At 36.7% G+C, this 19558-nt stretch overlaps 1 protein-coding gene across 1 annotated transcript in view; it reads right to left on the reverse strand.

Annotated features, from left to right (window-relative positions):
• LNPEP (leucyl and cystinyl aminopeptidase) overlaps window positions 1–19558 on the reverse strand; it is a 95694-nt gene that overhangs the window by 59054 nt on the left and 17082 nt on the right. Inside the window, exon 2 of the mRNA XM_079797629.1 lies at window positions 1447–2287. Within this exon, the coding sequence (XP_079653755.1) occupies window positions 1447–2287 (841 nt within the window). The remainder of the gene's footprint in view (window positions 1–1446; window positions 2288–19558) is intronic.

Consider the following 19558-nt stretch of genomic DNA (forward strand, 5'->3'; position numbering starts at 1 on the left):
TTTTTAAAAAAAATCAAATTAAGTCTCTCCTAGATTTAAAAAAAAAAAAAAATCTGTCAAATTCAAAATAGCCAGTGGCATTAAAAACAAAAGACAGCAAAGATTAAAGACACTAAAAATGACATATGTAACCACACACATGTGAACACCCTCTTTCTCATATCACTAAGCACCTCCTAAAAGTTCCACACATAAGGAAAATAGGTCTTAAAGAATAATCCATACTCTTCTTTATTCTGCTTCCCCCAGAGATCCTGTAAGGCAACAGAAAACTACGTTCATCTTATCCCACATGATAAAGAGGTAATATGCAAATTAACCCTCACACCCTCACAAGATGGCTGCATATGACCAGGCTGGCAAGGGGGTTAGTGAGGGATGACCAAATGACTGAACAAGAAGGCTGTGTGGGGCGACCAGGCCGGCGGGGGGCTGTGAGGGACGACCAGGCCAATGCGGGGGGTGGTGGTAGCAATTGGGGGTGACCAGGCCAGCAGGAGGGGCAGTTGGGGGCGACCAGGCGAAATAATAATAATTTTTTATTATTATAAAAATTATTATTATTTCCCCTGGCCGGCAGAGGGGGGCAATTGGGGATGACCAGGCCAGCAGGGGGGGGGGCAGTAAGAGGCGACCAGGCTGGCAGGGGGGGCAGTTAGGGGTGACCAGGCAGGCGGGAGGATGCAGTTGGGATTGACCAGGCTGGCATGGGGGACAGTTAGGGGCAATTAGGCTTTTGGGGGCGATTAGGCTGGCAGGGGAAGCAGTGAGGGGCGACTAGGCCGGGGGGGGTGGGGGTGGGCAGTTAGGGGCGACCAGGCCGGCAGAGGGAGTAAGTTGGGGGCGACCAGGCCAGCAGAGGGTCAGTAAGGGGTGACCAGGCCAGCAGGGGGAGGGGGAAGTTAGGAGCGACCAGGCCGGCAGGGAGGGGGCAGTTGGGGGTGACCTGGCCGGCAGCTGGTGGCAGTTAGGGGCGATCAGGCCGGCACACAGAGGCAGGGAGGGGCAATCAGGCCGGCAGGGGGGGCAATTAGGGGCGACCAGGCAGGCAGGCAGGTGAGCGATTAGGAGCCAGCACTCCAGGATTGTGAGAGGGATGTCCCAGATTGGAGAAGGTGCAGGCTGGGCTGAGGAGCACCGGGCCTCTAGTAATATATAAAAAACTCAAAATAATGTACGTTTTGTGATAAAGACTGTAATAGGTATAATCTTTATCCATTTCCTTCCATTAGCATGTCCCCAACCCCATCACGATATATGATATATGTTCAAGGTTTTGACTAAGAAAGAAAAAGCACATTTTTCCAAATCACCATTCTACTCTTTCACACATAACATCCTAAATGTTAAAGAATTGTAGTTACTGTCTCTGGGGTGGGCAAAGGAATCCATATTGCAGAAGTCTCACAGAGCAAAGAAACAGAATTATTTAAGAGGGCTACGTACTTTTTCTGATGATTTTCATCTGTGTAAGAGATACCATAAAACCCATAGTAAGAACTAGATATATTTGCCGAGTACTCTATCTTCAAGGTATAATTTTGCCCCTTAAGAAGGGCTTCCGGGGCAACAATGGCGATTTGTTCATGAAATGGATATTCCAGAACTTCAACTTGTTTTTCTTGGCTTGAAACTGCTGACATAAAGGTCACTCTTGAAATATTATGGCCTGTGCTGTGAAGAATGATATTCCATGTGGCCTGAAGAGCCTGAAGCGAAATCGTCACAGAACCCTTGAATGTCATTGTGGTTAGGTTTGGGTGCAGGTTAAGTTCATAGTGCAGAGGCATAATGGCAGTGGGAAGCCTGACTTGCGCCCATGGAAACAACTTCCCATTGGTTGCAAGTGGCTGAATTAGCCCCATTGATTGGTTTTTCTTATGGCAGCCTTCTTTGGTAAAGGTACATCTGGGCAGTAGATAAATCACCATTATTACAGAAATGGCAAGCAAAACGACAAAAGCACAGACCAGCATGGTCCTTGCAGAGGGTACTGAACAAGTCCCATCTGAGCTCTGCCTGTAGCCGGTTGCACTGTTCCGAAGGCCTGAGCTTCTGTTCATAAAGGACATGCCCAGCAGCTTGGCAGACGACTCATAATCCTCTTCCTCCTCATCCATCTCATGCTCACCCAGACCCCGCACCAGCAGTCGTGAACCCCGGGGCTCATATTCCACCTCGTCAGGCTCTAAAGGATGTAAACACGGCTCTTTGGCTAAATCCACCACATCTGGTTCTTCCTCAAACATGCTGTTTTCAATCATATTCCTGGGGAGTGGAAGCCGATCTAAAAAACCAAAACATAAGGACAAGGCATAGAGTTAGGAAGAAAAGCTCATAATAAAATGTCTACTAGCAAGACTGCATTTAATCTAAGAATTTTTTAATCACTAAGATTTATTTCCATCTCAGAGCTACTGAACTAATAAACAAGATGCTATAATTTTCTTGTATCCATTAAAAACTCAGGCATAAATAAAAGTATACTAGTCATGAAACAAGAAAGCTAAAAACAAAGGTTAGTATCAAAAAAAGGTAACTGAGATTAAATACTAATTTCCTTAATACACTCCTGCCCAACAACCTGGGCCCTTGTCCTGAACTTCAGAGGGCCCTGCTTTGGCCTGATTCTGGCTGTGCCTGCCCCCAAGGGTGAGGAGTCAATAAGATCAAAGAGATGTGCCCTGCAGTCCATGTCCCCCTTCTGGGGTACTGGCACCAGAACCCAGAATCCTGCTTTTAGGGTCTCTGTGGGTCTCTTCTCTGACTCCCTAAGGAGAATCACTGGTGTGCTCTATACAGGCTTAAATAATAGCTAAGCAAAAGGCAGGGTTATTTTTTCCTCCTGGAAGAGGGATGTTCCTGTTCCACAGCAAACTGAAAGTAGTAAATTATATAGAAAATTTCCACAATCAAGATATACTAAAAATAAAACAAAAGAATGGTAAAAATCAGATAAAACTGTAATCCAACCTATTTTCTCATGCTTCCAGAGCATTCAGAAGTACAACATATACCCTTCTGTAACAACCGTTTTATATTTGCCATGAGTATAAGTGGACCTTGGGGTTGGGTAGTGGTAAAAGCTTTCATAAACTACAAAGAACCACAGTCTCCAACTTGCTAAGAGTCACTGAGGAAAAAAAAAAGACTCAAAAAGTAGATGAGTAAATAATCACACATAGATCAATAATTCCTAGGATCATATCATTCAATGTTCTATTTTCTGTTGTTGTTGCAATCCTTACCCGAGGATATTCTTCCATTGATTTTTAGGGAGAGTAGAAGAGAGAGGGAAAGGCAGAGAGAAACACTGATGTTAGAGAAACACATTGATTGGTTGCCTCTTGCTAGATTGTAGACCAAGTCCCAGGCCGGGGAGGAGCCTGCAACCAAGGTACATGCCCTTGACCAGAACTGAACTCGGAACCCTTTGGGCAGGCTGACGCTCTACCCACTGAGCCAAACCGGCCAGGGCCATTCAATGTTCCTTACTTAAGAATCACACAATTTTAGCTTTTAAGGGATCTCCAAAGTTTGATAATTGAAACCCCCATTAAACTTTCCTACAAGGTACTTTATACATATCATTTCTAACTCTCACAACAATTCTATAAAATGGAAAGTATTATACCTATTTCAGACAATAAGGGAAAAATGAACAGAAAGAAGGGTTGGGTTAATTTATCTTCATACAGTCACAGTTATTTAGTCACAAAACTGAAACTAGAGCTTAGTTCTAAGGATCTTATACCAAATTTTAGATTCTTTCCATTATAATGTTGCATTCCCCTTCTCAACTAATTCAATAAGTGATGAGAGCTTTTTATAAATTATTTATTTTGTATTTGTCAATGAAGTTGCTAAGAGTATTATTTCTCCATCAGTACAGCAAATTACATAAAATTACTTAATATCTAGCTTGACAGAAATGCCATGTATTTTGTGCTATTCAACAAACACTAAATAACTAAACGGTGGCAACTCATAATCCATGAAACAAGGTATCAATAAATATTAAGACAAAATGTATAGTCTTGCTGCTCAAAACTGTGGCTTTTTAGAAGAGCAGACTCTCAAGTCCCTTCCCTTAATCTGAATTTTAATAAATCCTCAGGTGATTTAAGTGCCCATAAGTTTGAGAAGCACTGGTGTAAGCCTTCTCCATGATCAGTCAGACACTAGCCACTCCATGCCTGGGTGTGCTCCTGCCATCGCGAACTGCTTTCTACTCTGAGAACAAGCCAGGCTGCTATTTCATGCTGTCCTCCACATGCCTTCTCTCCTCTCTGTTCCCTCGCCTACAATGTCATCATTTCTCCTTTCCATTCAGTCCACCTGGTGAACACCTGCTATTCCATAACTCAGCTGAACTTGCTACAATGTAAATTAACAAAAGTTATTTATTTTTTCTTTATTACCTTTTAAAATAGATATTCTTTCACTTTATCTCACCCCTTTTTTTTTGCTTTGGGAGCATAGAAATACCAATTAGGTTGCCTTTTCCTCCCTCCTCTCCATCCTACAAAAGCTATGCTAGTTTAAGTTTTCTTTGAATAAAACTTTAATCACTTTCTAGGTGTGGGTTTAGCAAGTTGCCATCTATCCATCTCCTGTGAATGATTTGGAAATGGAAGAAGGGTGATAGTTATAACAAACATCCTGCTTTGGGAATTTAGTCTCCTAAACTTCCTATAGCACCCCAATTTCTGTGACAAAGAAATCTGTCCATGTGTTTTGCTCTGTGTCAGACCTGATATAGACAATAATGGGGGTCTGGGCAGTATGGTTTCATTTAATAAATTTCTAAACTAAATCTAGGTATGATCTCAGCTTAATATTTAGAGCATTTCCATCCCTGAATTCATCTATCCCTCTAAAACTTGGTTTTTGAGTTTTTGGATTCCTAAACTATGCCCTGTTTAAAGCCAAGGGATAATCCACAGTCTGACCACTTTAGCATCTCCTGTTCACAATTCATCAACTTCAAAACTTTGACAAGGACTTAGTCAGATGCCTGTCAAAATCCAGATAACTTTATTATTTATCACCAATTAGATTAATATGTATATAGAATTTTAATATTTCATAAATAGAACACATCAACCCATCTGCTGTATTTTATTGCACATTAGAAACAAACTTTTGTATATGTGTGCAATCATATCAAGTTAAATATATCAAATGAGGGAAAATCACTTTTATTACAGGTAGCCCATGAAGACTGTACTTTAAGCTTATTTAAGAAAATGTTGCTTTAGATTCTGAAGTTGGTAAACTTTGATCTTAGCATTAAGTTATAATGTAACACATGACTACCCCTTGCTCACATGGGATTTATTCACAATGAAAGAAGGAATCTTAAAGAAACAGGAAATTTTCTAAAACCTCTTAAATCCACATATACAAGCTCTCTATAAGCCAAGAGTAAAGAATGTCCTAGTTGAAATATTTCAGTTTTAAATAACATAGGTCCATGTGGTTATAATCTGAGAAAGCTGAAGACATTTCTTTTCATCAGATACCATGAACTGGTGTTCCTCAATGTTGTCTATGGACCAGTGCCAATCGGCAAATTGTTTATCTGTCTGTGACAGGATACACATAGAAAATTAGTATTTGAAAACTTCTACAGAAATTTCAGAGTAATTTTATAACTGTCAAATTCAAAATGGAACTTATATTTTTCATGTCTTTTTTCATTTTAGTTTTCCAAGGATTAATTTTTTATATGCCTACAAAATTTCTGCAACAGATTAAAAACAAAAAAGAAACCTTAGTTCTTCATCTCAGATAATGTGAGAAGCAATGAGTTGGATTGTCACAATAAAGGGAATCCAGGTCAATATAAAGTTCTCAAACAGTCACAGTATCAGTGGAAGTAAAAAGGAGAACATGACAACGAGTCGTGTTGAAGGAGAATTACACGGGAATTGTGTGACACCAGCTTGGGCTGGATGGGCCTGTAGGGCGAAGAGATAGAGGTAAGTATATGTCAATTCTCTGTACAATTCTGGCTTGGATAACTAAAAGAAGGAATGCCATTCACTGAGATTGGAAAATACAGGTTTTCATTCTCTCTCTCTCTCTCTCTCTCTCTCTCTCTCTCTCTCTCTTTTGGGGGGGGGGGTGGTGTCGATAGTGAGAACAGAGTATGAGATGGTATTTGGTATGGGTCATGGGACATGACATATTTAATATCTGTCAGATAGCCAAGTGAAGGTATTTGATTAATAGCATATTATATATAGAGTTAAAGGCCTAACTTTATTTTATTTTATTTTAAAGGCCTAACTTTAGACAGAGATTAAAATCCTGGCTCTTTCACTAAATGCTTGATCTCAAACAGGTTACCAAACATGCTTTAGTTTCACCTTCCTCACCTATAAAGGACTGTTAAAAGTACAAGTTGAGTAAAGCTATGGCAAACATGGTGAAGAACTTGAATTAAAAAGAGCAAACTTCCAACAGACTTTAATTCCTTCAAATTACCATCATATTTTCAGAGAAAATGAAATGGAGTGTATTTCCAAATCAATAAGCCAAAAACAATTTTACAAGAATAGGGCTAATAAAAATAAGACTTCTTGGGCAGATACAAGATTTACTATATTTAATTAGCTAATACAGCAACCAAATTAGGCTCTAAAAATAAAAGATTAGTTTTCTGAGGCCCCAATGACACATTTAAATAGAGCTAAAAACGCCAAGCCTGATACAGCATTTAAATCTTCTAGATCATCTCCAAATGGAAACTTCATTAAATTTCTGAAGTGATGGCTAATTACCAAAAAAGGTAACTATTTGCCTATGAGCAATCTTCTTTCATCAAAAAGAGATTTTATTTTAAAGACATTTAAGCTTAAAAAGAAAAGAAAAAGATTACAATTTAGAACAAAAGGAGGTGACTTTTTTGAACAGCTCTAATCTGACAAAAAATTCTCCACCTACCCCCAATCCCAATGCTTATGGTTAAGTTACAAGTTTAGATATGTCATCATCTCATCAGAATCTGAAGGGCAGTCATTAAGAAAGAACAAGTTTAGAAGATGTTAGTAGTCCCTTCCCCCACATCCTGTTTCCTTAAATCTCAGTGCATAAGCAGTATCATAAAACACAAACACAGAAAGTCTTGTGTGCATTTCTACTGTTACCCCTAAAATATAGTTATTTTTCAAAAACCACATTTATATTCCAGTTGACAGGCCCAAGATCATAACCCAGGATTCAAGATCCAAGTAAGGTCTTTCTCTCTTCTGTTCCCCCTCCCCTTTTCTGAAGAAAGAAGTGAATGGATGACTGAGGGTTAGAGGCAAGATCAGAGAGAAAAGATTCAGTTCATGAGCACCATAAGCTCACTTTACTCTCTTCAGTTATAAGAGAGACTAAGATTTATTTTTCCCTTTTATGAAACCCCTACAGTTCACTTAAACACATATAAAAATGCTGTTGGAGATTTGAACCTCCAATATGACAGAGTAACCTGTACCAGACACTTTCTCCTCTTGTAAACAACTATTAAAACGATGCAACTATTCTGAGGTCCTGGATAACAGACAGCGCAAGAATGTGATCTCTGAGAGAAGGAAAAGGTGAGCCCATATTTTCTCTGATTCTCTGCCTAAGGACAATTTCCTAATTGTAGTACAGTGAGCTAAACTGCAAGCAGAGCAGGGCTGGTGGACAGAGACAGGGCACCAGAGAGGAGGGAACTGTGCAGAGGGGGGCCATAAAAGGTTTGTACACGGGTATCCTGAGAGTCCTTAATCAATGCAGGACATAACTACATGAGGCTTACCAAAGGGTGGCTGTAATAAGGTTAATATAGAAGAGCTAGAAGTCAAGCAGAATAGGAATACAGTGGCAGTCTAACCCAAGACTGAACAAAGAGAACTCATTAGCACTCTGGGCATCAACTTGAAACACCAGAAAGGCTTCACTTTAGGAGCAAAAGCACACCCAAGAATAAGGTCTGCTCTAGCCCCACACTAACAAAGTTTAAAACCAAGCCCTAATAAAATTCATACGGATACAGACTTTGGAGGATGAGTCTTGCTACATTAGAGGGGCCTGAGAAAAAACCTTGAGCCTTCCACAGATCTGTCCTAATAAAATAAAGAACCAAGCTTACACAAAGTTGATCAGCCAGTAACTAAACTGCCTACTAAAACAAAAGCCAATACTCTACAAAGAAAATTTTTTAAACATTCAGTATCTCAATAATTTATCATCAACACTGTCCAATACATAATGAAAAATTACTGGACATTCAAAAAAACTAGAAAATGTGATCCATAGAGAAAAACTAAGTCATTAGAAACAGGCTTTAAGTTGACCCAGACATTGTATTTAGTAGAAATTTTAGAGTGGCTATTAGAAACATGTCTCAAAGAGTAAAGAAAAATGTGTTCAAATAACAATAACAACAACAAAAGAGAATATATGAACAGATGGGAATCTCAGAGAGAAACTAAAACTAAAAACAAAACAAAACAAAAAAACCAAAAACAAACAACAAAAATGTAAGAAAAAAATTAAAATCATAGGACTGAAAGGTTCAATAACTAAAATGAAAAACTTACTGATTAGACTTAGTAGATGGGAGATAGCAGAAGAAAGAGTCAATGAACTTGACAGGTCACTAGTCACTAGCAATTATCAATTTTAGGAACAACAAGAAAAAGGGATTAAAGAAAAATGAATATAGCATCAGAGATTATTGGGACAATATCAGATGGCTTAACAGATACATAAGAAGATGAAGAAAAGAGTTAAAATTGTATTAAGTTTAATGAAAACACTATTTACCAGATCCAAAAAACGCATCAAATTTCAAAAATAATAAATACAAAGAAAATCATACCTAGTTACATCATGATCAAACTGCTAAAGACCGAAGAGAAAGAGAAACATTTTTAAAGGAGCCTGAAAACAGTGTGTATATGAAAAAGAAAAATGTAATGGAAAAAACACTAGACAGATTTTGAAGAGGCTGGAATTTAAAAAATTGTCAACTCAGAATTCTATACCCAATGAAAATATCCTTAAAAAAAACACAACAAGATAGGACATTTTCAAATAAATGAAAGCTGACAGATTAATTCCAAGCATATGAACACTATAAAAAAAATTATAAAGGAGGTTCTTTAGGCTGAAGGGAAATTATACCAGAAAGAAATTCAGATCTTCAGGAAGGAAAAAAAAAATTTCAGAAATTACAAATAAGTTGTTATGAATAAAATTTATATTCTTTTTTTAAAATTATTGATTGATTTGAGAGCAAAACATTGTTGTTCCACTTATTTATGCATTCACTGATTGCTCCATGATTGTGCCCTGACCAGAGATCAAACCGCCAACCTTTATGTATTGGGATAACACTCTAATCAACTGAGCTACCCTGCCAGGGCAAAAGTTTATGTACCTTTTTTATTCTTAAAATTTCCTTAAAAGACTATATTTTAAAACTACCTGCTTAAAGCAAGAATAACATGTTAGTTTTTAACATATATAAAAATAAAAGAAATGACAACAAGAGTACAAAGAATGGAAAGGGTGAATAAGGGGAATTATATTAAATTGTATTTGTGAACTGAAAAGGAAAAATGAGAAGTAGAAAGTGAGAAGATCAAGTGTAAAATGTTAAGTGATACAATACTGATTATAAACAGACTTTAATAAGTTAAAACTGCATATCATGAGTCTTACAGTAATCAATGAAAAAGTAATTTAAAAGATGTATAGCTAAGAAGACAATAGAGGAAATAAAATGAAATATTAAAAACACCCAATTAACCCAAGCATTACTAAAGAAACAGAGAATAAAAAAACACACAAAAGGAATAAATGAAAACAATGTGAAAATGATGGACTTAAACACAACCACGTAATGACATTAACTAAGTGGATCAAAATTCCAATTAAAGGATGGAGACTGTCACAATGGATTAGAAAAAAAGCAAAACTCAAGGATGTAATAGCTGTACGATATACATTTTAAATTTAAATATACAAATACTAAGTGTACCAGTTAATAATAGCGGATTTTGTAATCAAAGAAAACATGATAATTTCAAGAGAAACATCATAAGTGCTTTATTCAAAGTAATGTCCATCGCTAGCTACACATTTCCCCATTTTTCAGGTAATTTGTGGATACCGTCCCAACAGAACTTTTCTTGTTCTGAAGCAAACCATTCAGAGACCCAATTTTCCACTTCTTTGTATGTTTTGAAGTGTTGCTCAGAAAGTACGTGTGCCATCGATCGGAATAAGTGGTAATCTGAAGGAGCAAGGTTTGGTGAATACGGCGGGTGGGTTAATACTTCCCAGGCAAGATCTTTTAACGTGTCTTTAACTGGTTTTGAAGTGTGTGATGGTACGTCATCATGAAGCAAAATTACTTTGCCGTGTCTTCTGGCACATTCTGGTCGTTTCACGATCAAAGCATGGTTCATATTGATTATTTGTTGTCGGTAGCGATCAGTATTAACGGTTTCACCTGGTTTTAGAAGCTCATAATACACCACACCTTCCTGATCCCACCAAATGCAGAGCACTGTCTTCTTTCTGACGCGATTTGGCCTTGCAGTCGATATTGATGGTTGACCTGGATCAACCCATGATTTTGTGCATTTGGGATTCTCAAAATAAATCCACTTTTCATCACCAGTCACAATTCGATACAAAAAAGACTTTCTTTCGTGCCGTTGAAGCAACATTTTACTGATGACTTTTCGGTTTTCCATTTGTCTTTCGTTCAGTTGATGTGGCACCCATTTTCTTTCCTTTAAAATCTTTCCCATTGCTTGTAAATGATCGGAAATTGTTTGCTGAGCAACGTTTAATCTTTCTGCAAGTTGTTTTTGAGTTTACACGCATCTTCATCCAATAATACTTGTAATTGTTGGTCTTCAACCTTTTTCGGTTGACCTGGACGTCTTTGCCTTTCAAATCGAAATCATCACTTTTAAAGCATTTAAACCAGCGTTCACAGGTATCTTGAGATGGAGCATGTTCACCATAAGCTTCCCGAAGTATTCAGCAGCACTTTTCTTCAAAATAAAGTAATGAATTAAAACTTCCCACAAATGCTCTTTTTGGGCACGAAATTTGACATTTTTAAGTGTAAAAATATCTATGATGTTAACACCTTCAGCAAATTTGACACATGAAGTTTTGAAGCTTGTTGCCAATACAACAAAATAGCATACATATCAAATCGCATATATATCAATATATGTGTAACTCCACCTACTGAAAAAAATCCGCATTATTAACTGGTACACCTAGTAAGTTAACAAAGTAGAATAAAATTTTATGATGATAAAAGAAGAAACTCATCAGAATAAGATACTAATCTTAAATAAAAATGTACCTAAGAATAGAGCTTCAAATTTTATAAAACAGAAAATGGTAAAACTCAAGAAGAAATTGAAATATACACAACCATAATTAAAAATTTTTATCATCTCTATCGTCATAATTGCATGAACAAGTAGACAACAAATAAATAAAGCCATAGGCTATGTGAACAATACTATCAACCGATTTGGTCTAACTGACATTTATAGAACATTATATCAAATAACTGCAAAATAGATATAAAGCATTCACTAATATGGATTATAGGCTGGGCCATAAAATAAATGTAATAAATTTCAAAAGACAAACCTAGCTTTTTCAGAGACTATGTTCTCTAACCACAATGAAAACAATTTAAAAAATCATAACAGTAATTTATCTAGATACCTAGATATTTGAAAATAAAAAATAAATGTCTAAATAATCCATGAGTCAAAGAATAAACAAGGGATTTATAAAATATTTGAAATAAATCAAAATTTGAGAGAAATTTACTGATTTAAGTGCATATATTAGAAAAAGGTTTTAGATAAATGATACGTTTCCACCCTAAAAATCTAGAAAAGAATAGCAAATTAAATAGAAGTAAATGGAAGAAATAATAAAGAATAGAGCAGAAATTAATGAAACAGAGAAACAACAGAAAATTAATTGAGCAAAAAATGCTTCTGGAGGACAGTAAGGCAGTGTTATTGGCTCTAAGTCATATTCTCCTAGAAACTGCCCTAAAAATCCACATAAATTAAGTATGGCAGATCTCCAAGACTAATTTTTCATATCTCCCCAAAAGTTTAGTTAGGTTCATTAAAGAGACAAATCAGAATTGATTCCTTGGCTACAGATAGAGACTCTCTTTTACAAGCCCAACAGTCTTATCTGTCCCTCTTTCAAGACTAGCTGGCAAACACAAAATCATTTAGCTAGTGATAATGCTAGTTATACTCAAATTTAGAAATACATATTTTATCCCCATAGTCTTAAATAAAAATCTAGGGAATTTTTTTTTTGGTAAATGCAAGTATTTAAAATGAACCAAACAAGTTCCTTTGAAACATCGTATGATCTCTTCAAAAGTAAAAAAGGATTCCTAAGGAAAAAAACTGTACTTAACTCATCTATTTCTGTATTTAAATTTTTGCATATTTTTTAAAAATGTAAAACTTTTTTAAGTGCCCATTTAAAATTTTAACTGAGTAATTCTCAACAGGAAAATCTAAAGGTAAAAAAAAAAAAAAAAGGCCTCATTTTTAAACATCTGAATTAAAGTGCTTACTTCATTTAGGGTAGTCACAACTCTAAGGCTCATTCTGCAGAAATACAACCATCTTGCAATAGTTCAGATTACAATTATATGAAATCAATCTCCACAGCTAGCACCTCTGTTCTGAATCTCAGTGACCCAATGACCAAAACCTATATATAAACTAACTAAATCGGTCCTTGGCTCTCAGCCACATTTCTGCAAATCCCAAAGGACACACAACCACGCACAGTACCTGCTCTGCCTCTGACTAGTATGAGACCACACACGTTATAAACTTCTCAGTTTCTCTCAAGCATTCATGGCTGCTGTGACCACTTCATCATCAGACCCTTATCCCACCATCTTCACTCTCCTCAGCCCACAGGCTTGTCTTTTCTCCCTCTTTAATTACACTAATCCAATGTAATGGTTTGAAATCCCTAGTTTCTTTTACCTTTTAAATATCAATTCAACTATTATTGGAAAAAAGGTCCCACTCTGACTCTTTCTCCTACTCTCTCTCCCCTGAACATTAAGATGCCTATCTGTTGTCTTAGGATGAAAAGGTTAGAAGGACTGCAAAAAATAAATGCTTAGGTGGGCCCTGAAAAAAATAACCCAGTGAGACATCCACAAATATTGTTTCCTCCCTATGGTAACTCTTTGGACAATCTCAGAAAAGCTTGATTTAGAGTAAACTCGACATTATCTAGTCATTATTCTAAAGTAATTCTGCCAAGTTAGAAAATTATCCAGTGCAGGCTTGCTTCTCCGTAGCCACTGTCCACAGAGTTGTGTTTATAATTAGACTGTGCAGTGTTAATTGTGCTGGCTGCCCTGCCAATATTCTACAGAAACTACCAGGAGAGATCAAAACAATCATTCCCCAATTATGAGTCACCTCTCTCCACACTACACACCACTCACTGGCAGCTTCTGAAACCTGGAAAATGGAAGCTGTGCATACTACATGCTTATACACATTTACGATGAAATACTAAGTTCCAAAACCTGTTTCAGATACTTTTCTAGACTAATGGGTACATTTTAACCTTAGTAACTTTTCACTTATTAAAGAATTACAATCTGAAGGACAGAAGGTGTAGAAAAATTTCAAGGCCTGGTATACCATAGGGAAGGGAATTTCTGCATAAGTAAACTACAATTATAAATTTTGCTTCACACTTAGACAATGCCTCTGTATCTCTGGTACCTAGCGGGGAAGAAGCCTACAATAAATGTTGAAAAGTTGAAATGAAAGTAGCAATACCCAATACATTAAAAGGCAGTATTAATTAATGAAAATTATCTCCATGTCTGCTCATAAATTCTCCAGGGGCTGAACCCAGGTTCACTGAAACCTGTAATAAGATAAAATTAACATGCTAGCTATGAGGGTATCAAAGTCCTTCTAACACCTACTGTGATGCGGGGCTTAGTAGTTACCTCAGTGATCATGAGCTCGGAGTCACCTCATTTCATCACTAGTGAACAATGATTCTTCAGACTTCTTACTACATTTCCTCTTGTTTTCTCAAAGTCAGTATTTAACTTAAATTCATTATGGTTTAGGAGGCATAAAGCAGGGGTCCTCAAACTTTTTAAACAGGGGGCCAGTTCACTGTCCCTCAGACCGTTGGAGGGCCGGACTATAGTTTAAAAAAAACTATGAACAAATTCCTATGCACACTGCACATATCTTATTTTGAAGTAAAAAAACCAAAACGGCAAAAACACCCGCATGTGGCCCGCGGGCCATAGTTTGAGGACGCCTGGCATAAAGTGTAGTAAATAGAAACCTGGGGATTTTAATTCTGGCTCCACCACGTAAGTGTGTGTTGAAACTTCAGTTTTCTCACTTTAAAATGGGAATAATAACTGGCTTGCCAGTTATTAGATTATCATTGCCCAATAAGTGGGTCACACCATTTTGCAAACTATAAAGTGCTACATTAATAAAGCATTTATTGCTAATATATTAAGTAATTAGGGTAGGAGCTTCAAAAGCATAAGCAAATAAACGCTTTTACTTTTCAGCCAAGCACACTAGTATTTCTCTTTAAGATCCATCAGAAAAATTTCTCCCCACCCTTTAACTGTAAAAGATGATGCTTAAATGTTGCTCACAGCACTTATCAGTAGATACTAGTAAAACCAGAAGAGTCCAGAAACCTTATTTTGTCTTCTGCGCCATAAATACCAAATAATAACACAGGCAACAACTTTGGCCTCTTGAAGTCTTTCAGAATCAGCACCAGCGGTGTCCATGGAGGACTTCAGGCAGTGTGGAACAAGGTAACTTCAGATAATCCTGTTTCAGAGATTTTAATATACAGGTTTTACATCTGACTTCTAACACATTTGTCCATGGCTGTCTTGACTGTAAAGACACTATAACTAGTCTCAAAATATCCCTAGGGACTGGTGTATCTAAAGGCTATGCTCATTTGCTATAATTGCATTCACACAATAAAACAGATATTAAATGACAGATACAATTTGTTAAGACGGCAATTTAAATTTATATACTGCTCAAGATTTCCTAGTTGAAATAACCTAAGGGCAGCATTACATAGACATTGATTTGACCTTACCAAACTAAAATATTCAGTCGATAAATTTTCCACCATCTTCAAATTCTACGCTGTATTAGATTTACTCTATCTAATCACAACTGCTATTTTCTGTTCAGTTCTGCATTCCTATGAGCAAAAATCAACATTTTAGTGCTGGGAGGAAGACGCAAAAAAGATGAACTACTTGCTAGTTTAATGTTGTAGCTCTGAAGCACAATTTTTTTTTATTGTTTAAAGTATTACATATAGTATTACATATGTCTCCTTTTCCCCCATTGACCTCCCCCCAGCCACTCCCATCCCCCCCCGCCCCCGGCACATGCCCTCGCCCCCCTAGTGTCTGTGTCCATTGGTTATGCTTATATGCATGCACACAAGTCCTTTGGTTGATCTCTAAGCACCCTTCCCTCCCCTGCCTTCCCACTAAACTTTGACAGTCTGTTCAATGTGAAGCACATTATTTTAAATATCTGTCAAGGAGAACATTTAAGCAGAAAAGGAGGCATTCTTGCTAGAGAATGTCAATGACCAACGAGAGTATCAAACAAAAACAAGAGCTGTGGCTACATAAAGAATCTGCATAAAATGTTTCAGATACAGAGTTTAATGTCAAAAATCAAGGAGTGAAACAAATAAATACCTGCAGTTTAATACAAACCTTAACTTGTAAAACAATAAAGGAGGAGTCATTTCTTTCAGTAAAGGAAGGATATATTTCATTTCAACAAACACGGTGGATGTTCTTTTAACAAACCTCCAAATTAACCAATGTTTTCCATTTCCTCTGTAAGACATTTTTTGATGCCAACTGCCTGGTGAATGCCTACAACTAAAGGGTTACTCTCTAGAAGGTCCAAGCATTTATGCCCCCAGCAGAGCAGGTGCATTCTTACCGAGAGTAAGCCAGTTTATGCTATTTAAAATTATAATTGTAGTTATGTAATAATTATTACATTAAATGAAAAAATACAAAAATGAATAGTTTCTATAAAAATTGGGTTATGTATCAGAAAGACCTACAAAAGCAAGACCCCCAAAATAACGCTGCTGCCAAATTAAGTATTAGCAAGAAAAGCAAAAAGATTGGGGGACAAGGGTCCTAAAAGGATTTTTGCACCCAGGCTTCAAAGTGTTTAAGTTCTCAAACCACTTGGGGAAAAAAGGACCTAGAAATCACAGATGCAATATGGGCAGCACATATCATATACAAGAAAGACGTAGAACTCTAATCAATGGGCCATATGGAAAACAAAAGCTTCAGTCAATAAGATGATATTATCAACTAAGTTTATACACTTTGACTTGAAATGCTTGAGGAATGTATTTTTATGGTTTCCATTTTCCCCTAGGTTTAAAAAGTATTATGTTCCATGTTAAAGGGAAACTAATGTAAACCACATCTAAGAGTTCATCCTGATAGTCAAAAGAATACACCTAAGTTCCTCCAAACACAAAGCACAATGAGTACATTTATTTACTTGTGCATGTCTGAAGAATAATTTTGCTAAAGTACTTAAGAACCTAGCTCTGCAAAATTATACTCACTGATGAATTTAAACCAGAGACTTTTAAAAATTATGTCTCATCAATACGGGTCAAAAGCCCAAGAAACTCCTTTGACCAAGTAACTCCACAAGAGGGATTTATCTTGAGAATCTACACAATCATATACAGACTTGGGGGGCAAAAGCAGGTTTATAATTGTGAATACATGAAATTGAGTTTATTTGTATTATTTTTCATAAAAGTAACTGTAAACCTACTTTTGCCCCACCTATATGTAAGAAGGTTTATAGCAGTTCTGTTTACATAGCAAGAAAAATGAAACAACATAAGTGTATAATGAAAGGGGATAGGTATATTCATACCCAATAAAATATTATGCAGACATAAAATTACATATATTTTAAACATGGAAAGGTGTTCAAAATATAGTATTGAGAGGCAGGCTATACATTTTTAAATAAATATTTGTCTAGTTGTACACACTGTAAATAAAAGTGCTAAAAGTGTTATTATTTCTTTGAGGTGAAGTTGTGGGTATATTGGATTTTTTTATTACATTTTCTTTTTAATGTTCAATAATAGGAAAAAACACTCAAACGTGTACAGATCATGTTTTAATCTGTTCAAGATGTAAAGTTAATAAATTAATGAAAAATTATCAAATGCTGGCATGTCTTAGAAATGTTCCTGGTCAGTAAAATCAGAAAACCTGAATACCAGGATAGAATTTGCTAATTAATCTCCCATGTGCTCTGCTATTAAGACGTGGAGTCTATTATCTCCACTCCTCGTATTGGCCTGGTAATTTAGTTTAATCAGTAGAATGCAGCAGAAGTGACTATGTAATATTTCCAGCCCTAGGTCAGAGGCCTTATAGCTTTCACTATTTCTCTTTTGCTGACCGGAGAGTCATATGAGAAGAAATCTGAGCTAGCCTCCTTGTGGATGAGGAACCACAAGGAAAGACAAGCCCAGCCAACAATCAGCGCCAACTGCCCAATAGGTGAGCAAATCTTAAATCTTCTAACATCCAGTTAACCTGCCAGATGATGGCTGTTTCAAGTGACCTCAGACAAAATCAATGGAAGAAACATCCAGCTGAGTCCAATTCAAATTATTGACCTACAAAAGCATAGGCAAATAAAATGATACTTGTTTTAAATCATAATGTTTTGTGATTTATTATGCAGCAATAGATGACTGATTTATCCATCATCCATACAGTATACCTTTAATATTTCGGTGTGCCTACTATTCTTATAGGCTAATTTATCCCCTAAGACAAAATTGATATATGCTATAGATACCAGTTCTATGATTCTGTGGCATCTTTAAACACATGCAGGGTCTCACGGTTATTTTGGACTTCAACTCAAACACATAAGGAGAGAATGGAACACATTTTGCATTCTTCATACAAAAACTGTGTGCAGATGTAGGCTTTTCCTCCAAAGCTCAAGGGCCTTGATGTACATGACTTCATACTTTCTACCTCCCTCATCAATGGATGTAAGGATGCTCTCTGCCTGATGTCCTAGAAGGGGACCAGGTTAGATATTGGGAAAAGTAAAACCAAAGTTCATCATCACCATTACCATTTCAACACCACCACCAATGAAAGTGATGATAAAAACCAACACTCACTGAGGGCTTTAGCATGTGCTAATAATGGGCTGAGCACAGCAGAGTAGTTAAGAATGTCTCTGGAACCAGAGATATTCTCTGCCATTTCCTGTGTAACCCTGAGCAAATTATTTCACCTTTCTAAGCTCAGTTTGTTCTTTTGTAAAATGGAGATAATAATAGTACCTCTCTCATTGAATTAAGACAATTCAATGAGATACCTGTAAAGTTTTAGAAAAGAGCCTACCACATAGTTTTGTGCTCATAATTATTAGCTTTCTGTATTATTAATCAGCATTTTACATATGTGAGTTTATTTAATTTAATCCCTATAACATTCTATGGATGAAGACGTGAGAGTGTAAGAGGTTAAAGAACTTGCTAGTAAGTAGCACAATCAAGTTCCAAACCCACATTTTTCTGACTTTAGTAGCTAAACTCTCTAACAACATACAATATCACTTAAAATAGCCCAGGAGTGTCAAACCAGGCCCCTCCTGCTGGCAAATGTTTCCTGTCTTCACAGCCTCTAGAGGAGAGGTGGTCACAGACCCAACTCCCGGTCAGAACTGAAGAGCTGCAGGGAGGTTTAGGATGTCCTCAAAGATTAAAACAACTACCAAATGTGTCAGACACTGACGCTGGTTTCCACAACTCTCTCAGCCAGGCACTGAGTAAGTATTCAAAAGGTGCTGCTTGATATTGCCCAATTACATTCCCTGTATTACTATCCCATCATGGGCAGTAAGTTGGACTTTCCCCCTTATTAAGATTATGAAAGTATCCAAATACAACACAGTCTGTGTCCATTTTACTGAAACTTTTGATTTTTTGCTATTTTAGAAAACTACCAACTTTTTTAGAGACCCTCTAACCTTTATATTTTATAGGTAAAACAATTAACTTTGGTATAAAGTTATCCAGCTGGTAAAAGTGACTGGAACCAAGGAGATTTTTAAAAATTTTAACTTCTCTACAGGAAGATGGAAATGAAACAATGAGTGGGTTTTACCCACAGAATTGCTCAGCTAAGTTTAGTTCTCCCCAAATTCAGTTCGGTGATTTTGAAAACAACTACTTTCTCAGACTTACAGGAAATGGTTAAGTAACCTCAGAGAAGTCATTTATTCTTGCACCCTGGTAGACAATTTTTTTTTAAATGAGTCCTCTTCAGATACCAGAATATCCTAGCATTGTCCAAGCACTTGTCAACTGAAATAGCAAACCTATGTTACAAGTTATTACT

Source organism: Cnephaeus nilssonii (assembly GCF_951640355.1).
Source record: "Cnephaeus nilssonii genome assembly, chromosome: 2".
Classification (NCBI taxonomy): domain Eukaryota; kingdom Metazoa; phylum Chordata; class Mammalia; order Chiroptera; family Vespertilionidae; genus Cnephaeus; species Cnephaeus nilssonii.